Genomic DNA, 22559 nt, shown 5'->3' with positions numbered 1-22559 from the left:
AGAGAGAGAGAGAGGGAGAGGGAGAGGGGAGACACACACACACACACAGAGAGAGAGAGAGAGAGAGAGAGAGAGAGCAGCCGACTGAACCGAGAGTGGTCGCGCCTGACTCAGCAACACGCACACAAACACACTCACTATAGGACCATGCTGCCTACGTGAAGGAAATGCCCGTCTTTGTTTTGTTCAACTGACACATAGTTTTACACGTTGTTGTCTTTCCATAGACGTCTAAATGTCCTCTGGTGTCTGCAGTACACACAGCCCATGTGTGTCAATAACTTCCACTCTCTTGTCCTTGACTCACAAAGACAACCACCGAATTCAAACACATGAATAGAAACAAAAAAGAATTGCCAATAGGCACGAGCATGGGGTGCAATGTTAATGACAATGGTAACAATACCTATAATGAGAAGAGTTAGGAGATTATTTGCTGATGTAGCAAGAAAATATAAAATACTTGAGGCTTTGTTGTAGGAGTCAGTAGTAGATAAAAGGTGATAATGAGTTCTGGTTGTCCCTATTGGACAAACTCCAGGGCTTTCAGAGCTTTTTAAGAGGAAGAATAGCCTGAGCCTTAAAGGTTTAATCAGAGCCTTTTGTGTCATTCACAACCATGATGAATAATGTAACACATAAAACCAACAGAGAGTATTTAGGCCTTGTTATGAATGCCCTGCAACACCATAAATCTGTGCTGCTTACTTGCTGTGCAATACTTGCCTTCTTGAAAAGGACACACTGGCCCTGCTAGGCAGTTTCCCCAGACAGTCTGCTCTTTATCCTGACAAGCAGCCCTCCATTTGACCGACTGCAAATGACCACCTGCACATAATGGTTCCTGCCTTGTATCAAGATTCTCAATTTGACTACATAATCATATATTAATATTTAATGTGTAGTAACTTTGCACAAGTGCTCACCCTACTTGTTCCATAATCCAGGGTCCTGCATTTCTTGATTGTATTCAAAGCGTCACATAGGCCGAGGCCTTCAGAGTCTATTGTGAGTTTGCTGTAGGCCAGCTAGAGAGACCAACATCGTTCATGCATAGAGGAACATCATACCCCACAGCCTTTGTGTTCTCAGCCCATTGGCAGTTCTAGGGCCATGTCACCATTTTAGCCTGCACTGTGGATACAGAAACAAAGAAATAATCTGAATGTGACAGGCTGTCCTGACTTCTTTATATCAAATGGTTAAGAACTGAATAAACCTAATTCTTTTGCATATAGCTGAGAAATACAGGAAAGCTATAAATAAATTATAACTAGATTTTCAACAGGAGAAGGAGGTTAACAGGAAATGAGGGGAGAGAGAGATGGGTAATGATGAACTAAGGTCCTCCATCGGATATGAACCGGGTACATTACAATGCATGGTCAGTGCCTTTATAATATGTATGTATGTATGTATGTATGTATGTGTGTGTGTGTGTATATATATATATATATATATATATATATATATATATATATATATATAGTGTCATCTGAAGGGAGCTCCCTAGATCTGAGAAAATAACCCTGATGACATCATCAAGAGTATCTCAGTTTGGGAAAGCCTTACAAGTGCATTACAAACTTGGGTGATGGGAGGGAAATGTCGTGGTTTTGGAGCTTGACCCATATTAGGGACTAAAAGTCAGGATATCTCAGCCTCTTATGATGTCGGATATCAATGCTAAACATGGTCAAAATTCCAAAACTTGAGGTTAACGCATGTAGGAATGCTCCCTGCAAGTCATAAACGGAGGTTCAACCATAAACAGCTGTCTGTTCCATAGCCTTTGTTACTAAGGTTTTTCCATGTGTTGTTTTTGATGTCCACTTGTATATTTCAGATCGGATTTCAGCTCAGACATGTACAGATGTATTGGACTGGCTGCATAAAAGGTGAGTATGACTTAGATAAGGAGTTTTTAAAACTGTAAATCATGCAAAGATGTTCCAGTAGAGTCCCAGATTAAAAATATAGATCCGTAAATGTGCATAATATGACCCCTTTAAAGTAGAATAAGCTGTTTGTTGAATGTTCACAGCAACCTGAGCTTCTGCACAGATTGTGCACCAGGGGCCCTCCAGCCAGCCACAGTACCTGTTTGAAGCTTGCTGTCAACACACCTTATGACACCCTGGGGGGTTTGCTGAGTGTCTTACCTCTCTCTCAGTCAGTGGAGAAATTCTTTGCCAATGGACAAGGTACATGTCACAACAAAAATATCAAACGCTGGAATCTATGCAGCCTGTGACCTGATGTTTATGCTTTGTGATGTTATCCGAGGCAGCAAACGTACATGGATATTACAAAAAGAGTCCAATATTGTGGTATGATCTTTTTATTTTACATTAATGACTTTCCACTTTAGGGCATTATCGATCAGTATAAACCTTTTTATGTTATTTATTCAGTCACTGTATGCATAATACATGAGGAGTATTGAAATGCATAGGGATACACCAGTGTGGACATACATCTTTCTACCATTGCTAGAACAATAACTAGAAACTAGGGATGCACGATATTGGATTTTTTGCCGATATCCGATGTTTCCAACTCATTGTGGCCGATTGCCAATGCCAATACCAATATATGCACATATTTTTTTCCAGCCGGCTGAGGAGATAATTATGCATGCAAGCATAGATTGTACTAATTATGATCAAGAAAGACAATATATGAAGGAAGAACTTGGGAAGACTGGAGTTCAGGAGCTCAGCATAAAAACTTTGATGAACTTGCCAAATAGGTGGAGCAGTAGTTTTCTTTGAGTTTATAAAACAGACAGGATTAATGTGTAGGATTTAATCTCTGGTCCACACTCTGGAGCAGAAGGTGGCGGTAATGTACCTAATACGCTGGTTGCCAACCGCCGTTATAAACCAAAAAGAGGAAGTTTTTTTTTTCCAAACAGAGTGGTACATCCTGGCAGCCGAAGTGTTTCCGATCTGTGCAGCCGAACACAGCAGCTCCTCAACGGACTGTTTCACTTCAACGGTCCTGGTGTTTCCTCCGCAGGCTTTACTTCACTCAGCTGCCCATCAGGCCCGTTGCTTCTTATCCCCGGTTCTGCATGTGGATTCAACCGGAGCACTGAGCCCCGGTTTGTTATTCAGGTTAAAGTGGGCAGAAGCAGCGGGTCTGACGGGCAGCTGAGTGAAGTGGAGCCTGCGGAGGCAGCACCGGGACCGCCAGGGTGACACAGTCCGTCGAGGGAATCGCAGTCAGGCGGTGGAGGGGAAGGCGACATATCGGCCTCTTGTAATCGGCAGAAATGGCCGATGCCGATATTTCATTTCAGAGCTTTTATCAGCCGATACCGATAATGTGCCGATAATATCGTGCATCCCTACTAGAAACGATTATTTTATCAAAACTTTTATTTAGTGAACTACATGATGGTTTTGAGAACCAAACTTATAGGAAACAAAAATGTCAATTTGTGACCTAACTTTCTACTAAAACATCACCATCATGTAAACAATTGATAACGCAGAATTAAAGGAATTTCAAATGATCTGTATAATTAACTATATCCTCCTCACCTCACTAAAAAATTAAACTCACTTGAAAGCCTGCTGATTACTTGAGGTAGAGTACTAAATGCATGTCAGTCATCATGGAATCATTTAGAGGAGATCAGAGGAGACCAGAACAGACAATTCCTCATCCACAATCAAGATGTTTCCTTCTGAAGTTTCGCAGCTTCGGCCCTTGCCACCTTGCCGTCCTCTCCCTGGAAGTAGTCTGAGTCGAGCCAGCCGCAGTCCTCAGACATCGTGACATAGACATCCCCGTCGGTCTCTGTGACTGTGTGGGTCCGCTGCTTCACACCCTTCGAGAACCATCTGGGCTTTCCTTCCTGAGGGTCTTTGCCCTTGTATAAGCCCTCCCCTTTGGCCAGAGAGATCTTGTACTTGTGATTCGGACAAATTATGCACAGCTTGCCATCAAATTCCTGTGTGTGTGTGTGTGTGTGTGTAATAGAGAAAAAAAAGCAGGTAAACAACCTCATGTGGAAGAGGACATTTAGGACATTTAGGCCCTTTGGCACATTAACATTAGCATAACATTATATTAATATTATGCAGGTTTGATGTCTTAATTAAAGTCTCCGGTTAAGATTTTAAATACAGATGGAACATCCTGTGAGAGCATTAAATGTGATAAAACCAAAAAAAGTACAGCACTGTACTTATACTCAGACAAAAACAACTTCCAATCTCTTATGTCAAATGTAAACCTCACCTCGATGTCTCCATTCTGCAGCAATGTCCCAGCATCTGTTGAGAGGATGGAGGATCAGTGTATTGCAGAATAAGCAAACACTTTACAGCACACCAACCTTTCGCTGACTGGACACACTTTAGAGGCGTTATGAGCTAAAATGGCCCGTGGATAACAAAGACAGGCAGTCCCAGTGTTAAATGCCCCTATGACAGGATTACATTAGCTTCTTTTTGAATTGGTTCAGTGAAGGTCGGCATGTCTCAACAACACCTGATCAAGGCGTAAATATATAAAGAGAGTATTGTTGGGTAAAGTCTAGTGGCCATTTCAGATTTGCCTATAAAGTAAAGCATCACTTTCCTTCTCCCTTAAGTAGCAGCATGTTTGAGTTCAGCACTGGAACAAGTGTACTCACGATAACAGTAAGAGTCCATAGCATAGAAGGCTCCCTGGTGGCAGATGATCAGTATATCTCGACCCTCTATTGTTCTGAAAGAGCGCTTTGCTTCAATCAGTTCGTCTTTCTTCCCCACAAAGTGAGGCCCTGGTGTTGGCTGCTTTTTCTCCTCCATGGCCTTGTGAACAGGGAAAGCAGAAAATGTCACATTTTTAGATTTATCACAAAGAGCCACCTTATTTTTATTACAAGATCTGATGTAAGTATCCCACAATCAATGTGCAGTGCAGTAACAGTGCTGTATTTTTGGGTGAGAACTTCAACTTAAATCTTAACTACACATGAAAGTGTGTCTTTTGGATTTGTCACAAGGATTATTGTGTTGGCACCTCCCATCACAGCTGTCAGCTTAAATTTAGTCCACAACACCTCCAAAACATTCAGCATCAAGAATCCAAGCAGGACACGTCTTGACATTGATCAGCTCTACTCCAAACACACTCAGGCCAGCAATACAATTCTGAATATCTGTCTCAACACCAGCCTATCAATCAATATCAATCAATATCTGTCCCTCAAGGGATTGGAAGTGGAACTGTATCTATCTAAAGATTAAGGATTGTTTATTATGTGTTACACAGTACCCACCCAGAGATTACAGTATGTGCCCTACATGAAGACACAAGTAGGCCAAAAGAAAATGACATAAAACATAGATTTGCTATCAGAGAATTGGTCATCCAGTGACTAAAGTCTAAGATCTTCTCCAAGTGTAATCTCTGTGACAGTTTATACCAAAAATATCTCGATGCAGGGGAACCTGACCCCAAGTGATTCATGTATAGCGTAGTGAAATAATGAGCACTTCAGTGCAGGCTGAGTAAGCACAGTAGTAGCAGAGAGCGTCACATGTCTTGAAGCCTCTGGCTAAACCACAGACAGCTACATGCTATGAAGGAAGGAGCTACAGAAAACAGCAAAATGATGATTTTTGTTAGGAAAACAATACATATTCCTCAAGTGAGCCCATAGGGACGATATCATATACAAACATTTATTCTTTCAAATGTTATGTTTATCCATCCTCTCAGTTCCTACATATTTTTGGTTTCTGCTTGAAAATAAGAAAACACATTTGGACTTTACCTTGAAATTCAGCAGCAGTTTCTTCTCCGTCAAGTTGAACAACTGTACTGCTGACAGCTCTGGGTTACGTAGGAAGGAGGTCCAGTCTCGATAATCTTCAGACACAAGCTGTCTTCAGTTGCCCCTATCTGCTGTACACTGGGTACATTTCTTATCTGTTTCCCACAGGCACATCAGCTATTTGATTGTGAGGAATATTTATCAGTTTATCATTAAAGCATTTGCTTAATTAGGAAATGTCAGTCACAGGACAGATCTTATTTCTTTTCTAAAAATGATTATTATTTATGAGGACACTGTAATCTTATCAGGTCACCTGTTAAATTATTCTATTTCTAGTAGTAGTAGTAGTGGAAAGTAACTAATTGCTGTATTTAAGAACAGTTTTGGTGCACTCATCATGTTCTACCTCAGGTACTTTTCTTGAGTATTTCCATCTTCTGCTGCTATATACTTGTATTCCACTACATTTCATAACATTGAGAAACACTGTACTTTTTGCTTCATAAAATGTATTTGACAACTATACTGGCTAGTTAATTTGCTAATTAAGATTTAACAAACAGAAAATATGATCAGTTTATAAAATACATTGTTATAGATTAACGTACCCAGCAGTAGGTCTAAATAAAACAATTGGCAACTACAACACTAGAATAACAAAATAAACCATTTATAGAATTACCACTATATAATATAGTATAGTGTATTATTATCATTATTATTGTTATACAGCACTGAATAAAACGTATTTTTACTTTTTATTTTGACTCTGACTTTGTTTTACAAAGCGGAACTATTTACGTCAGTCTTTGTGGAGGACCGGACTAATTTATCGGTGCACCGCTGTGCTCTCTGCCGGTGAGAAAGAAACTGTTTCCAGTCAAATCTTGTCCCAGACCTGTCAGTAAACCGTAAGTTTCCGTCATGTTTTGAAGATAAGAAGATAAAGTAAACTCTCTGCAGAACAGCAAACATGTCGGCAGATTAGATAAATAGAAACTATTAACATCAAACCTGAGCAGGTCCAGTTGCTCCAGGCTGATACTGGACATCGGATCTGTGCAAACATGCTGGAATAAACAGATTTCTGTGCTCCTATAAACAGTCCTATTGTTGCAGCAATGTTATATACTGTATGGATTCAGACTCAGTCATATAAGTGACAGTGTTTAAATGGTAATGACTTACAAACCGTCTACTGCTAGTCAACTATTTAAAGAAGCCGTTTAGTGTCCTTAAAACGTTTGAATTCACAGATAATGAAAACTTGACCAGATGATGCATATTGCCTCACTTTGTTCACTTTATTAACGTTATCATTTTTGCTTGGCATGTTCATACTTACCCCATTCAAAAGCAACCACTCGATTGGTTTAGTCATCAAACAAATACTAAACTTAGGCAAATACTGTTTTTTGATAGTCGATTAATCGTTTTTGGTCACTTTTTAAGGATAAATGTCCAAATTCTCTGAATACAGCTTCTCAAATGTGAATTTTTTTGCTTTATTTAGTTCTCTATGATAATAAAGTGAATATCTTTGAGTTATGGACTGCTCATCGGGACATGCCCATATAGACATGAACCTTTTATTGAACATTTGTCAAGGCATAATGCACATCATCTGTGTCCCACCTGCATCGAGACTCTATCTGTCAAATACACTTAAAACATACTTAACTTTGTAAAACATTTGTGTAGATCTACCATCATGTAGAAACAACATTGTGACAATATATTAACATGATGCTTTACAATTAATCTTTCAAGTTACATTATTTTAAAATTCAGGTTTATGTAACAGTTTCCCCAAAAACGTTCATGAACTCACAGCCCTGAGAAACACTTTGCGCTGCCATGAGGGGAAGCTGCTCTTTATTTCTGCTATAGCTCTTCTTTAATACAGGCGTCAAACTTTTGTTTTCTATAGAGCAAATCTGGAACACAATGTAATGCAAAATGTGTTTGCGTGAAAATTCCTGGAACAGGAAGATGGCGCTCCGTGCCTGTGGCTTCATTGTGTTTCGTCGTCTCTTGAGCTGTGTTCCTCCATCAGACAACATCGAGTACCTCCTCTTGCAGACCTCTTACGGGGAGCACCACTGGACCCCACCTAAAGGTATGTACAAGTTCAAAAACAAGTTTTTTTTTTAGAGCTGCAACGATTAATCGATTAGTCGATCTACTGCAACTATTTTGATAAGCGAATAATCGTTTCAGTCAGTTTCAAGCAAAAATGCCCAACATTTTCTGTTTACATCTCCTCATATGTGAAAATTTGCTGTTTTTCTTTGTCAAATATGATAAATACTATTTTATGGTGAAAAAGTATTTTTTCAGCTTATTAATCAATAATGAAAATAGTAGTTAGTTGCAGTCCTAAATGTTTTTTTTACTGTCGCCACTGTTTCTACTTTTAAATGTCCTTTTTGCCAGTTACCTCTAACCTGTTCACCATCAGGTCACGTGGACCCAGGTGAGGATGACCTCACCACAGCTCTGAGAGAGACCAAGGAGGAAGCGGGGCTGGGCGTGGAGCACCTGCAGGTGATTGAGGACTTTGTGCAGGAGCTGCACTATGAGGTGCGAGGCAAACCCAAGGAGGTGCTGTACTGGCTGGCCGAGCTGAGAGACCCCGGGATGGCGGTGACTTTGTCTGAGGAGCACCAGGACTACCGCTGGGCCCGGCTGGAGGAAGCCTGCATTCTTGCCCAATACAAAGACCTGCAAGATACACTGAGAGCAGCCCAGAGACACTTAGAGGCTCAGCAGAACAAACAGTGACATGGCAGAGTGTAGACTGTACAGACAGGATGATTTTAAAAAGGGATGAATTGTTGTATCAAGTGCTTGTACATCAAGTACGTCTTCTAATTCATGTGATTATGGATGCTGATCAGTGTTGAGTACTGTAAGTCTTGGTTTAAATACTTTGTCTTCCCTGTGCAGTGTTCAGTAAGGAGGAGAAAGCTGCAGGTGCAGATTCCCTTTTGTCAAAGGTGAGCAGGGAGAAAATGAACCAGTGGTTCAATCAGTGTCTTTGCATCTTCCAAGTCATATACAATAAGATTGAATACATTAATGTCATTAATTTGAATGTAAATAAACTAAAACACAAACTCAGAGCACAAAACTGAGTGAAGGACAAACACAATCAAGGGGGCACCTATCACTATTATCACTAGAGTCCTGCTAGAAGTCAGTAATACACTGTTCCAATAAAATATATTTGAAATAACATGTTATGTCCTACATCTTGATATTTTGTCCGTTCAACCTGGAAATTTTGAAAAATATTAACATTTCAAAGAATTGATACAAGGGGAACTCACACTCCAATTGGGTGAAAACAGATTGCCAAGTGAAAATGTGCATGGATAAAAATAAATTGCAGGCATTAAATGCTGCCACAGGGTGGAGACAAAAACACAACTTCTTTTCACAACATTTCTCTACATTTGCTACTGTAGAGGAGAGAATACACACCTTAGATGACCCATGATTTCAGAAACAGCCTCAGGCTTTTTTCCCATCTCTCAGTATTGAAATAAAAATGAGATACACATTTCTCTTTTACAAATTAGTTCCTGTCCCAAAATGAAAAGCCAGTAATGGAGATCATTTTGATCATTATGTTAGACACTGGTCATAAAATTGAAGAGAGACTATTATTACGCCATCAGTCTATGTGGATGTACTCATAGATGTCAGATAATGAACACTGGGATAACCGTATTTGTCAGGGATAATATATTAAACTATATACTATACAGTATAGCACTGTGTAATGAAACCATTTGCAAATACATAGAAGTGCTGCATCATAAATTGGATTATGGACACATGAGACATTACCAAGTCTAACTTACGTTTTGTGAGTTTCTGTCCTAGTTAAGCTATTCACCTCCTCTGTGAAAAACAAAGTGATCAAAGGAAAGGAATAAGCTCATCTGAAACCGAACATCATTGGCAGCCCCTCCTTATTTTGAGATGAGATAATGGAAAACGGTTTTGTCTACAGGCAGCATGATCAGGGCAAAATTATATTTAATATATTTCTTTATCCAGTCAACTACTCCTCATTTTGTACAACAATCTAACAGTTTATATAAAATATATCCAGTGTGCTTGTACTCTTAGAGGCAAAATCTTAGTTTAAGCTAATTTGTAGCATTGACCAACTCTCTTTTGTACAAATGGTCAGATTTCCTTGAGTTGTATCCCTTCCATTGAATCATGTGTTCAGATGACAGATGATTTGATCTGCTCATCGGAGACTCGTTCAAGTAACTCAACTTGCAGCCAGTGTTCATGTAAATGTGGCTGTGCCTCAAGTTTCCAGCAGATCATTGCTAACTAAGTAGTGTTGTGATAGTGGGAAACATGGCATCAGAACTAAGTGAAAGTGTCAGAAGACAAATTGTCATTCTAAGCAAAGAGGGGCTTTCTCAGTGTCAAATCACAGCAAGACTAAAGGTTTCTAAGGGGGCGATGCATGGAATTCTAAAATGCTTTGCAGAAACTGGATCAGTTGTATCCAAAGCACGATCAGGTAAAGTGACCACACCAATAGAAGATCAATACATCAAGCTTAGTTCCCTAAGAGATAGAAAAGCAACTTCATCACAGATACACAATTTGCTAAATAAAGAACGCAAGACTCCAATCAGCAGAAGTACAGTCAAACGAAGGCTGTCTTGTAGTGGTCTCAGAGGACAGGTTACAGTTTCTAAACCACTTCTCAGGAGGGGGAACGAGGCCAAACGCTTTGGATGGGCTAAGAAATACCAGCATTTCACTACTCTCTACTTATTGAGGAATCCAAGTTTGAGGTGTATGGCAGTAACACAAGGGTGTATGTAAGGAGACGAACATGAGAGAGAATGATAGCATAGTGTATCAAACCCACAGTGAAACATAAGGTGTGAATATTCAAGTCTTTGGATGTTTTGCGTACTCTAGAGTTGTACACCTGCACCGAATAGACTACACTCTGACCCAGAGAAGTACCACTCCGTTCTTCAGAGACATGCTGTACCCTCTGGTTTGCATCTTTGTGGATAAAGATTCATTCTGCAGCAGGATAATGACTACAAACGCACCTCAAAGCTTTGTAAGAACTACTTGAAGACCAAAGAGGACCAAGAAGTGCTGACCGCCATGGACTTTCCTCCACAGTAACCTGACCTCAACCCCATTGAACATTTAAGGGGGGCACATGAAGACTGAGGAAGCCGAGCAGTCTGGAGTCCATGCCAGCTCGAGTGCATGCTGTCATTAAAGCAAAAGGGGGACATACCAAATACTAAGATATTATGAAATTCATGTACATTTTTCAGCTTTTCACGCAAATTTTTAAGCTGCTATTGTCATTTGTAATGAAAATAATATTACATTCAAAACAAATGCAAAATAGAAGTATCTTGACTAGCAGTCTCAGGCTTTTGGACCCCACTGTACAAGGACATGGTGATGCTGCAAGATTATATTAATAGCCTCTGCTGAAGAGATGAAATAAAAGTAATTAAAAAGACAAAATGTGCTCCAACCCATTAAGCAGAATAGAATCGCTCACTTTAATTAACTGCCATTTTTCTTCTGGGTACTGGTCAGTAAAAGTTCCCACAGGTAACCTGTGTCGTTTGACTCTCATGAGATATACACAGAATACAATAAAGTAAAACAGTTGTCCACTCTGTTGCTTTAAGACCCATCTGGCATCATTGAAGCAGTAATTAATTTTATGCCTGGCAGAGCAAAAACACTCCTCTCCAAACAATACAAGAGTGCAAATTATTCTGAATTTAAATGAGCAGTTCTCTTCCTGTTCAAACATTTACTTTGCAACTTGTTAATTTATGTGTTGTCTTATTACTGAGATGCATTCAGTGTCATAAATCATTTTAATTAGCTTGCAATTATGGACCATGTGGAATAAGTTTGGCCATCAAGGGTTTTAAAAGGGTCGGTTCACCCAAATTATGAAAACACATACTCCTTTACCATTTGTAGTATTTAACTACCCAGATAGTTTTGGTTTTCTGCCTTGAACTCAAGACATTAGGGGTGAATTGTTTTTGCTGCTCTTTGCTTTGAAAATGGACATTTATAAACTGTACTGATAATGTGACTTCCCAGAAACAATGTCAAACTGTTATTAAGGCTTATTAAAAAGTATTTTCAATGAAAACCACTCACAGTGAAGTCTGTGGATTCTCCAGAGAGACCAGGGACATTATTTTTGGATGGCAAAATAACCTTTCAGCAGGCTTCAATGACAGGCTTCAATACTGGTTTTATTTAGAATGATTTTCCAACTTAACCACAATAACGGTATTCCTCAGTTTGCATATCACTCCTCTAATTTTACTCCAAAAACCAACTTGCTGTGTTGTCTCTTTTCCATGACATGTGGGCTTAGCAACAGATATCAAAGCTATACTGCAAACAAAACCAACAATGTTTTGTTTTTTGTTTTGTTTTTTTTTGCTTTTTTTTTTTTTAACAATAGAAACTTTATGAGTGACATTTGCATCCTCACAAACACAAAATGATGAAGAAAATAAAATGAATCAAAGAAGAAACCAACAAGGACAGCATTAACATTAACAGGTGTGGACACATTGTGGTAGCACTGTGGACACACTCAGGTCAGTCTATTAAGTGTGTGACCGTGTGACATCCTCAGGAGGATCTCACAGCGTCAGTGCACACTTCAAAAAATACACACTTGTGCACACACATGCTCACACACACAGATTAAATGAACTAAATGATTTCATTCAGGGTTTTTTTTTGTATGTAACAGTGTGGATGGAATAACATCTCAACATCTTAGACTGCGGCCCTTTTTAGTGAATAATTTCTTAAGGTGAGTTTGGGAATTTACTCGAAAGGCCTCCTTAGCTTTTTTCCCATCTGCCCTCAGTAGGAAAACAAGGCATACATTTAAGTAAAAAAAGTGGAGGATTTTAAGATGGAAGAGCTCTAATCTCATCAGTCAATTGCTATCATACAGGCTACACTACACCTAAACTTTACTAAGAAATAGAAACAATGACGATTCCGATTTCCAAATTTGTAGTGGGGAAAACCTGGTTTCAAAGCAACAAATCAATATTTGGGAAATACACTTATTTGCTTTCTTGCTGAGAGTTAGATGAAAAGATTGATACCATTCTCATATGTGTTAAATATGAAGTCACTGCCAGGAGCCGGTTAGCTTAGCATAACACAAACTAGGGACAACCTGAAGTCACTGCTCCTGGCCAAGAAATAGTCCGGCCTGTAAGCCCCTATACCATCACAAATGGTAACTTTTACATTTCAGTTTTTGTACAGACTACTCAAACAAGTCCAACATGTTAATTAGTGAGCTTCAGAGGTCCTGGTAGGCTGTTTTGTTCACTTTGGGATGGAGCAAGGCTAGCTGCTTCTCCCTTCTTCCAGTCTATATGCTATGCTAAGCTAAGCTAACTGGCTGCTGGTGGCAGCTTCATATTTAACAGACACACATGAGATGAGTACTTATCTTAACTTACTATGACTTAACTTATTTTCTATATGGTGAGAAATGGGCAAAAAAAATGGGGACCACCTGAAGCCAAGTCCAGAATCTCTGACATCTACCCACTTCCTATTGTGCCTTGATATCACATCCTTTAAAGATCCCGTTTAGGAGTGGATTTCCTCTTGCCTTTAGTCTCTCCGCATCCTCAACAGAAGTCAGTCTCTGTGGGTTTCCAAAGCAAAGGGTCTAGGGGGAAAGTTTCACTCCTTTGGCTTCACATTAAAATGCAAAACGCATCTCTTAAAGAGTTTCAGCTTGAAAATCCTTTACATGCATCCATTGCTCCATAGTCTTTAAAATTAATGGTTGTTGGGTTGTACTTGGTTTCCTTGGCATAAAATCCATCCATTGGAATCAAAAGCTTTGTCCGGTGTGCTGTTGTGTTGAACAAGTCAACAGATTCACACCAACAACCATAAAACGCATCTCTAACGTGTGAACTCATGGTTTACTTGATGCCACACAAGTAATATTAGTCACATTATGCGGCTCTGTGTGTTCAAAAGTTTAATACTCAGAGGGTGTTTTTTTTTTAATCAGTCAAATCCTCAGCAAGTTCAGACCTCCCAAAACAGCACAGTGCAAACACACATTGAATGTTTTCTCAACTGGACAAAGTCCAAAAGGTCATTTGGGCAAAAATCACTCTAGTGACAGAAGTCTGCACTGATTCCACAGAGACACTGTAGTCAATAGATGAATAGGAAATGTAACTATACACGCACACACGCAAACACACACGCAAACACACACACACACACACACACACAGATAACAGGCAATCAGTGTCATATTCATTCAAATGCTAATGTGTAGCTAAGCTGCATGTTGATTTTGTCCCTGTCGATAAACATACTCTGGATGTGGTGTAGCACAGTAACAACGTCCAATTTTCACTAAGTTGCATTAAGCGTAAGTTGGAGTCACAGCGCAAAAATGTAACATTTTCACATCTATAGCAACATAATGTGAGCATCGTCTGGAGGAGAAAGTCATTAGTTCATATTTAGATTTTTTTGTTTTTCCATTTGAGTCTAACCTACCAAGAAGGAAACAACTTAAAAGGACTCTTATCAGGACCAACAGCAACACTCTGCTGGCGGTGAGATTAGAGACTTTCAGGTCACTCTCTGCCCTCTAATAACACCAGTGATAGAGAAAATCAGAAATAAAATGGAGGTGAGGAGCAGTTTGTGTGTTAAGTTTCTATTTTTACTGTTTTTTTCTCTCTCAGTGAAAGTCTTGTTGAGGCCCTGAGGTTTAAGAGGCAGAGAGAGGTGTAGGAGGCGACGGTAGAAAAGGTCTTCACCTTGTTGACCCCCAACCTAAATGAGTTTACTTTGAGGGATGGTGAAGGGAGCAGTTGTGATGGACACTACTGAAGGTGGGTCCAAGAGGGTGGAGTGAGTCACGGCAGAGCCTGGGTTTGCAAGTCTTAAGTTGATTGCATCAAAGTCGAACAGACAGGCGTGAGCAGGACAGAGATATTCTGCCATGGGACGGTGACAGGACAAGCCGGCCAGCTCATCGACTGGTTAATGAGCCAAACTAAATCATCCATTAGCCAGACTGTCTGCACCAGCCCAGAAAATACAAGACACAAGTCGAGGAGGACAAAATGTCAACTAAATAAACATTTAAAAAAAACATAAAGGAGACAAGGAAAGACATGGTGGATAGAGCGAGTCTTTTAACACAAAACCATACAATACCGAGGTTGACTCGCCAGACAAGGAGCTGACCAGCGACAGTGGGGTTCAAGAGACCACCACAAGGACAGTTTGTTTTCATCATTTATCAAAAACTAAGACAATTTATTTACTTAGCTGATGGTTTTCAAAAGAATACATTACTAATAACTGATAAAAGTATTTTTTTTATCTTTGGAAAGTGCTTGAAAGTAACTGTAATACTGCTGTAGGAAACAAATGATGGGAAGATTTTCTAAAAATGTTGTTTTGCCTTGTGTAAAGTATCATTCAAATATGAACCCATGTATGCTCCTTCTACACTGTTAATAGTTATTATGATTACTGTTTATGCCTGAAAATTTGTCTATCAAAAGAATTTTGCAAAGCAGCCATATTATTTTTAGAGGGCTGTAAAATGCAGGCTGGAAAGATTTTGAAAAAAAACAACAACAAACAAACAAAAATCAGGAAATTTTCAACCAAACCAGGACAGAGATGGCACCAACTGAATACCAGAGCATAAAGCTGGCATGTTTACGAGACAGAACTGCATCTGCATCCAACAGACAAAGCCAGTGGAACAAATGAAGTCCTATTCTGACTAAACTATAGTTAAAAGACCAACAAACTGTAGGAAACCACTTCTTCAATGAAACGAGTCCTGATGATTTAGTGTGGACTGAACAATACTGACATTTTACTGCTCTAGACTCGAAGAAACTTTTGTTTCAACTTCATGGTGGCAACCAAACAACTTGCAGAATAGGATGAGGAGCTGGTTGCATGAAAGTACAATACGAAGACAACGGCGCAACACGTCTCTACAGAAATACCGCTCTGTTCTGCCGATGCGTGCCATCGATCCTCATCAATGCGACTATTTAAAAACTCTCTGGGTGCTCTTAAACATTGCTGGAATAATTTCAATTCTCAAACTCTGCAAAATGTTTGTTGCCGGACAGAGTGCAAGCTGTAATTAAGGCAAATGGTGGAAACACCAAATCTGACTTTCAGTGAAAACAGTACCAACAAACTTTAGCTGAAAACTTATATGATAGTATTGAGAGCTGTTATTTGACAAGTCATTTGTATTAGTTTAATAAATGATGAAAAGTTTTTGGCAGTAGACTTTTGACCCCACTGTATGTGCACATACAAACACACACACACGCACGCACACACATACACACACACACACAGAAAGTAACACATAAAAGGAGGAGGGTGGCGGGGGGAGTTGGCAAGGAGCAGTTATCATCCAGATCATCATGAGTCTTCGTTGCCAGAGTCGTCCTGGTTGTCGTAATGTCTGGTGGACGTCCCACCGTCCTCCACGGCGCTGATCCCCCCCGCTTCACCTATGGACTCCATCTCGCTCTCATCGTCCTCCTCGTCCTCCTCCTCCATGTCGTCATCATAGAGGTCATCGTAGAGAAGGTCTGAACTGCTGTCCTGGGAGGGGACCCTGGTCTGGACGCAGTACTCCGCCAATGTGGTGGGCACCTTGACGCCATCGCGCTCAGCCTCTGCCGCCGTTGACATCACCTGTTTCCTGTAGCAAAATAGGAATAAAGATAAAGTATTTCCAAGTTAAGGACATTTTTGTTCTGATTACAGGGCAGCAACACACTGCAGGTCTTGAGTGTAAGCACAGTGTACATTTGTGTGTACATGGATGAAATATGCATACTGTGTTTTACCTGATAATCTCTGCATACTCCTTGTCCTTGCCTTTGCTGTCCCTCCATTTACGAAACATGACAGAGGCGTCCACATTGGCCGGGGAGAAGGTGTTGGGCTCATTGAGCAGAGAGATGACACTAAGCAGGATGGTCCTGATGAGAGAACAACACATAAACATGTGCGCACAAAAAAAAAGAGGACACTCCGATATCAGATTCTGTCGTCATCCCAAAGAAAAGCTGCGCACGGGCAATTTGAAACTGTAGTACACCGTCATCCCGGCACAGACGGAGGCGTTACTTCACCGCTTTCCCCTTGCAGCTCAATTACATGTTCCGCCCAATCTGCTCAGGTTCTCAAATGCAAACTCAGCACTTTACCTCTAGTCTGGGAGAAAAACGCATCTTGTTGACGTGCTTAATTTGAAAGAAAATCTTAAAGCTACCCAGCAGTAGTGTCTTGTTCTTTAGATGTAACACAGAGAACTGTTAATTTACACCATTCATTTATTAAACATAATCTTCATTTATGCAGTATGTACATCACATGACCTTTCATGCTTTTCTTTTCTTTTTCTTTTGATAGACGAGTGGGGCCAGTCCTCTACTTGCACCTTTCTTACTCTATGTTCTGTCGTTTTAATCAAGTTTATTGCACTTCATGGCTGACATCAATGTCCACATCATAGTTACAATAACAGAGAGCCTCTGAAAAGAGCATTTAGACAGCCTGTCTGTGCTGTAGGATGGATTAAAGTGCATACAGAGGCAGAAATCGTACGGCAGAGATTACCTGACGTTCTGTGTGGGGTTCCACCTTTCAGAGGGCAGCTCCCCGCTCTGAGGGTCATCGACAGGAGGGTGCAGGATGGAAATGCACACATCCCCGTTCTGGAGGGAGAGATAACCACTGACAGTCAAACAAACTGATACAGAAACATCCCTCACTTGCCAGTGTGTAATTTAACCCACATACAGTAAAAGGCAAGATAGCTTGATAAAACTAAATAAAAGAGTGATTGAACAAACACACAAACTAAATACACTGTATAACATTTGTCACAAAGGAGTGAAGTTGTTTTATTAAGCAGAAAACCATATAAATGCCAAATCAGCAGTGACAAATATAAAGATGTTTTACCTCATAGATGTTGGGGTGCCACATCTTGGTGAGGAAGCGGAAGGTTGGTGGGGAGTACGGGTAATCAACTGGGAACTTGATGTGAGCCTGGAAAAGTAAACAGAGGTTGACAGTCAAGCTGTGGGGTAGAGGATGTTTTGGGGATTGGAGTTACACATTGATATGTGAAATGTGAGAAAATACACTTTTTACATGAAAATACATTCAGGTCTGTGATCTTTTTCTGGTGAGAGAAATAAAATTCTTCAGTGATGCTTCAATAAACAAAAATGAAGTGAAATGCATGAAAGAGTGACATTTACTTCAAAGTTTCTGCACACAAGTCTAAATGACAGGTGTGTCAGATAATAGAAACCAAAAGGTTGAAGGATTGAATTAGGGCTGCAACAACGATTATTTACATTATAGTGAATCTGCAGGTTATTTTCTTGATTAATCAATTAATATTCAAGATTCATTCATTATCTTTTTACAACACAAGACTGTATAACGAAATGTAGTTTGTTTTTGTCTATAAAATGTCAGAAAATAGTGGAAAAGGACAGTTGTAATTCCTTAGAGCTCGTGGTTACATCTTCAGATGTCTTGTTTTATCTGATCAACTGTCCAAATATCGAAAGATATTCAGTTTACTACCATGTGTGACACAGAAAAGCTCAAAATCCTCACATTTTGCAGCCAGCAAATTTTGAGTGTTTGTGCTTAAAATAGAAATGACTAAAACGATTATCCGATTATCTAAACAGTTAATAAAGTGAGAACAAGTGCCTGACAGTGTGCAGAATTTTTTTCAAGAACCCTCAATAAAGCCAAATTTGATACAGCGATTTTTAATATCCTGTCCAGATTAGCACGATATGACAAAATGTAATGCAATAAAAACACATCTTCTCTTGACTGACAAGCCTTGCAAGTTGACTAATAACAAGTCTCTAACAACAAAGTGGCTTCCTTTTCACATGTAAAACATAACGACAGAGAAATATATAACACATTCAGCCACAGCTAGAATCACACTGCATAGCAGTTGAGTATTTCAATAATCTATATCAACAGTAATTAGAAATAAACATTTCAATAGACCTAGAAATGAACTTAAAGGTGCTTCTGGTTCTGTGTTTTCTTTCCAAATGATTGCGCAATTATCTAGGTGAAAGGCTTGTAGGCTTGGGTGTGCATGTGTAACACCACCCCAGCTCTCACTGAACTGCTCAGATAGGACTATCATTACTCCACAACTAGTCACTACACTGCTGCAGCCTTGGGACGTGAACCAGACAGATATAATAACACACTGACACGAGTTTCAATGTTTAATATCATAGTACTAGTAAAACAGTAGTAGGTGGCTGCTTAATGGCACAGTCAATTTTCTAGAAACAGAAAAAAGAAAAGATATGCAATCAGCAGCAGAAATAAAGATGATGAAATGTATATGCGCTCACTTTAAAGGCAAATATCAACCCTTTTTTTGCTACACTAGTCAATCTCTATTACCCACATTTCATTTAAATGCAGGTCAGTTACACCAGCACCGAACTAAAACAGTCAGAGCATTCCTGTCTCGTATACCAGACTCAACAAGTCAGCGTTAAAATTATATTTATTTATGTCATTATATGGGTGCCAAGGTGGCTCAGGTTTAAGCACTACAGCCTCAAAGCAAAGTCCTGGGTTCAGACCTGTCAGTAGGCCAGAGAAACTCTGTCTTCTGTGTTAGATGTCTTTTTCAAAGACATCTAGGGTGTGAACTGGAGACTCTAAATTGCCCGTAAATGTGTTTGTTTCTCTGAGTTTGTTATCCGTCTGACAGATAAGAAACTTCTTCTCACTGCTTCTCACAAAATGTACGTTAGAATAAGCTCTAACCCCCTCGTGACCCTGGACAGATTCCTCCATACTCTAAGTCTACTACTGCCACTTGTGTCTACTCTGGACCTATAACATCTACTGCATGTTTATCTGTGCTGGAAGAAGAGATCTCTCAACTGTTGGCTCTTGAGGTTTCTCCTTTTTTCCTTTCCTGTGATAAAATGGTGTGTGAACTTATCTGAACTGAAGGTCTAATGATAGAGGGTGTCTGTATGCTGCTGTACAGATTGTGAAACCCTCTGAAACAAACTTATAATTCAGGGATTTAAAAAACAAAAATGATTTGACTTGACTTGACTACAGATAATAGATAGATGTCACCGTAAAGGCAAAACATAACACAATCAACAAGATATAAGAGTAGAGCGCAGAAAACACCTGCTCTGTATTATTCTGGCCTTCCTGGAAGGCTACAGCATCACATCTGCATTGTCCTGACTTGAACGTGGCGTCTCGCTGTACTGAGCTTTCTGGATGTTTCACTGAATAAGTAACATGAAAGAAAGAAAGATGAATCTCATCATGCCCTTCTCTTTTACTCTTTCTCTGCGCTGAGGTGCCATTTATATCGGTCTCACAGCTAAAAATAGCCATCTGAGGCACAACCATCATACAGCGAGGGGGGAGGAGGCTGGACAAGGAGAATGGAGGGACAGGGAAGGAAGACTGAATTTTTTTTTAAAAGAAGAAATACAGGGTTTGCTCAGAGGACTGTAAGATTACAAAAAAGGGTGGTGAGCAGGTAGAGGTGAGCCAGGTCATTGCTGAAATATAGTTTTAAAAAGACTTTACATGATTTGACATATTAGCAGTGAATTACCTAGATATGTATCCTACTTCAGAAGGACACATGTGCACAGGAGCACCCCTGAACTATACAACATATTTATAATACGCTGCTGCTAAATCTAAATTAACTTTATGAATGCATCTTATTAACTAAACATGTCGCCTGCTTTCTGACCTCATCATTTTCTGACCTTTAGCTATTAGAAAGTTTCTGTCCCACCTTAAAGTAGCCTCCCTCATACAGGGTGTTGGGGGGCCCGAAGATGGCCACTTCCCAGTTGTAGAGGTCAGACTCCTCCACCAGTGTGATGCGGAAACCCTCCACTGGCTGCTCCTGCAGAGACTTCAGCTCCATCATCAGGGCCTTCTGGGAACTAGGGGTTGCCTGGTGGGCCATGTTAATCCCACTTCTGACACCAGTGACCACAGGTCAGGAGGAAAGGAAAAAAAATCATGGGCTTAATGATACAGTCAGGTATCTTTAAAATCCAATATATCTTACAGTTTCACAAACACCTACAATCTGTGAGCTTTGTTGGCACTGACATGAGTCTTTCTAGAAAAACGTTGGGATAAAAAAAAAAACAGCAAAAAATCTGAATAGATAACAGCTCAGCTGGTAAAATGAACACAACATTCAAACACAAACAGGATATGTGGCCTGCCAAGCTAGCTCAGATCACTGGTTTAGTTCGCAGGCCCTTCACTGGGGGGGCAAGCAAAGTTAATAAAAAAGTGTTTACCTCTGTCTCCTTGCACTGTAATAGGTACTCGTTTCGTTACAGCTGAAAACTGGAGGGTAAAGTCATTGGTTGTCCATGCTAGCCTGGCTATGTGTTGACAAAGAGACAGTGGCAGGAGCAGTGGGTTTTCTGCTAATGCCTATGGCTGGTCCTCGTGTTGTGTTTCCGAGATTCTTTGTGTGCCAGTGTTGACAGTTGACATGGAGCTAGTGTCAGTGTGAAGTCACCGTCTCCTGCGGATCATTCTCGGGCGCAGAAGAGCAAACTCGCTCCCCCTGACATCTCTCCGCGCTGCTGGCTCGGTTCGGAAACGGGCGCTCAGCTGATCCCTGCGTGTTTATGTTTGTTTATCTGCTCTCTGGCAGTCTCAACTTCTCCACACGTCAGCTAAACCCTCTTACCCGAGCAACTTGGTTTCAAACGGAGCAGCTCTTCTGCTCTCTGCCGTCCCCTCCGTCTCAGTGGCAGCGTTAGAGGCCAATCAATTCGAGCCTACGGTCGCGGAAAAAGGACAAAGTGAGAGGTTTTACACTCGCGAATTACAGTGGTTTTAATCGATTTTTATTTTCCTCCCATCGATGCTTCCGGCTATCATTGCGCGTGTCTGCGGAACGTAAAAGCACGTACGGGTCTGAACGTGACGTGCGCGCACTCGCTGCTGAACAAAACATAAAACCTAAATACAGTCACAAATGGGTTTATTACACAATTGTAGATATTTTGACAGTTAAACCTAACCCTATAAAAGCATATATATGTGTGTGTGTGTGTGTGTGTGTGTGTGTGTGTGTGTGTGTGTGTGTGTGTGTATGTATATATATGTATGTATGTATGTATATGAATGTATGTATATGCTGAACAAAACATAAAATCTAAAAACAATCACATATACAATAGATATTTTGACAGTTAAACCTAACCCTATCTAACCCTATAAAGGCGCGCGCACACACACACACACACACACACACATATATATTTTCATATTTTGATCAATAAAATGTCATAGAAGCTTATTGTTACCTTTTATTTCCTGTTCATCTTTTATTTAAATTGCTACATTAGAGATTGTGAGTTCATGGAAAAGGTGATTAACACTTGACATTGCTGCTTGTCAGAATCAGTTCTGATAACAATGAGTGGATGAGCTTTCCACATCATCTTTATAACCTAATTGATTGCATCTGTGGTGCCCTTATCTGCTGTCATCTTGAAATAAACAAAGGCATTTCGATAGTTTGGGAGTTTCATTTCCAATTTTAAAAATGTGGCTGCCTAAGTGGTGCATTATA

General features: G+C 40.1%; 3 protein-coding genes across 5 annotated transcripts; 1 reads left to right on the top strand and 2 right to left on the bottom strand.

Annotated features, from left to right (window-relative positions):
* Nucleotides 1-2325: 2325 nt before the first annotated feature.
* On the bottom strand, nt 2326-5926 carry rfesd (Rieske (Fe-S) domain containing). The gene is made up of 4 exons (XM_067587964.1): nt 5777-5926; nt 4649-4808; nt 4252-4286; nt 2326-3961 (listed from the first exon to the last, which is right to left on the bottom strand). The coding sequence occupies exons 2-4, from the start codon at nt 4803-4805 to the stop codon at nt 3680-3682; spliced, it is 474 nt and encodes a 157-aa protein (XP_067444065.1). The 5' UTR covers nt 4806-4808; nt 5777-5926; the 3' UTR covers nt 2326-3679.
* A 647-nt stretch (nt 5927-6573) lies between these two features.
* nudt2 (nudix (nucleoside diphosphate linked moiety X)-type motif 2) lies at nt 6574-9019 on the top strand. Of its 2 annotated transcripts, none has more exons than XM_067587962.1 (3): nt 6574-6690; nt 7710-7898; nt 8241-9019. In XM_067587962.1, exons 2-3 carry the CDS (start codon nt 7739-7741, stop codon nt 8561-8563), a joined length of 483 nt encoding a protein of 160 aa, XP_067444063.1. In that variant the 5' UTR covers nt 6574-6690; nt 7710-7738; the 3' UTR covers nt 8564-9019. The 2 variants fall into 2 exon arrangements, with proteins under 2 accessions (XP_067444063.1, XP_067444064.1); XM_067587963.1 differs by having other exon boundaries at nt 6582-6690; nt 7768-7898.
* Nucleotides 9020-12054: 3035 nt separating this feature from the next.
* Nucleotides 12055-21889, bottom strand: ube2r2 (ubiquitin-conjugating enzyme E2R 2). Of its 2 annotated transcripts, none has more exons than XM_067587961.1 (6): nt 21669-21889; nt 20745-20934; nt 17864-17950; nt 17516-17613; nt 16741-16875; nt 12055-16592 (listed from the first exon to the last, which is right to left on the bottom strand). In XM_067587961.1, exons 2-6 carry the CDS (start codon nt 20919-20921, stop codon nt 16307-16309), a joined length of 783 nt encoding a protein of 260 aa, XP_067444062.1. In that variant the 5' UTR covers nt 20922-20934; nt 21669-21889; the 3' UTR covers nt 12055-16306. The 2 variants fall into 2 exon arrangements, with proteins under 2 accessions (XP_067444062.1, XP_067444061.1); XM_067587960.1 differs by having other exon boundaries at nt 21268-21888.
* Between the last annotated feature and the right edge of the window lie 670 nt (nt 21890-22559).

This window comes from Thunnus thynnus, chromosome 4, assembly GCF_963924715.1.
Source record: "Thunnus thynnus chromosome 4, fThuThy2.1, whole genome shotgun sequence".
Lineage (NCBI taxonomy): Eukaryota > Metazoa > Chordata > Actinopteri > Scombriformes > Scombridae > Thunnus > Thunnus thynnus.
Note: the sequence above shows the minus strand (reverse complement) of the source record. Positions and strands in the feature narration are given on the sequence as shown.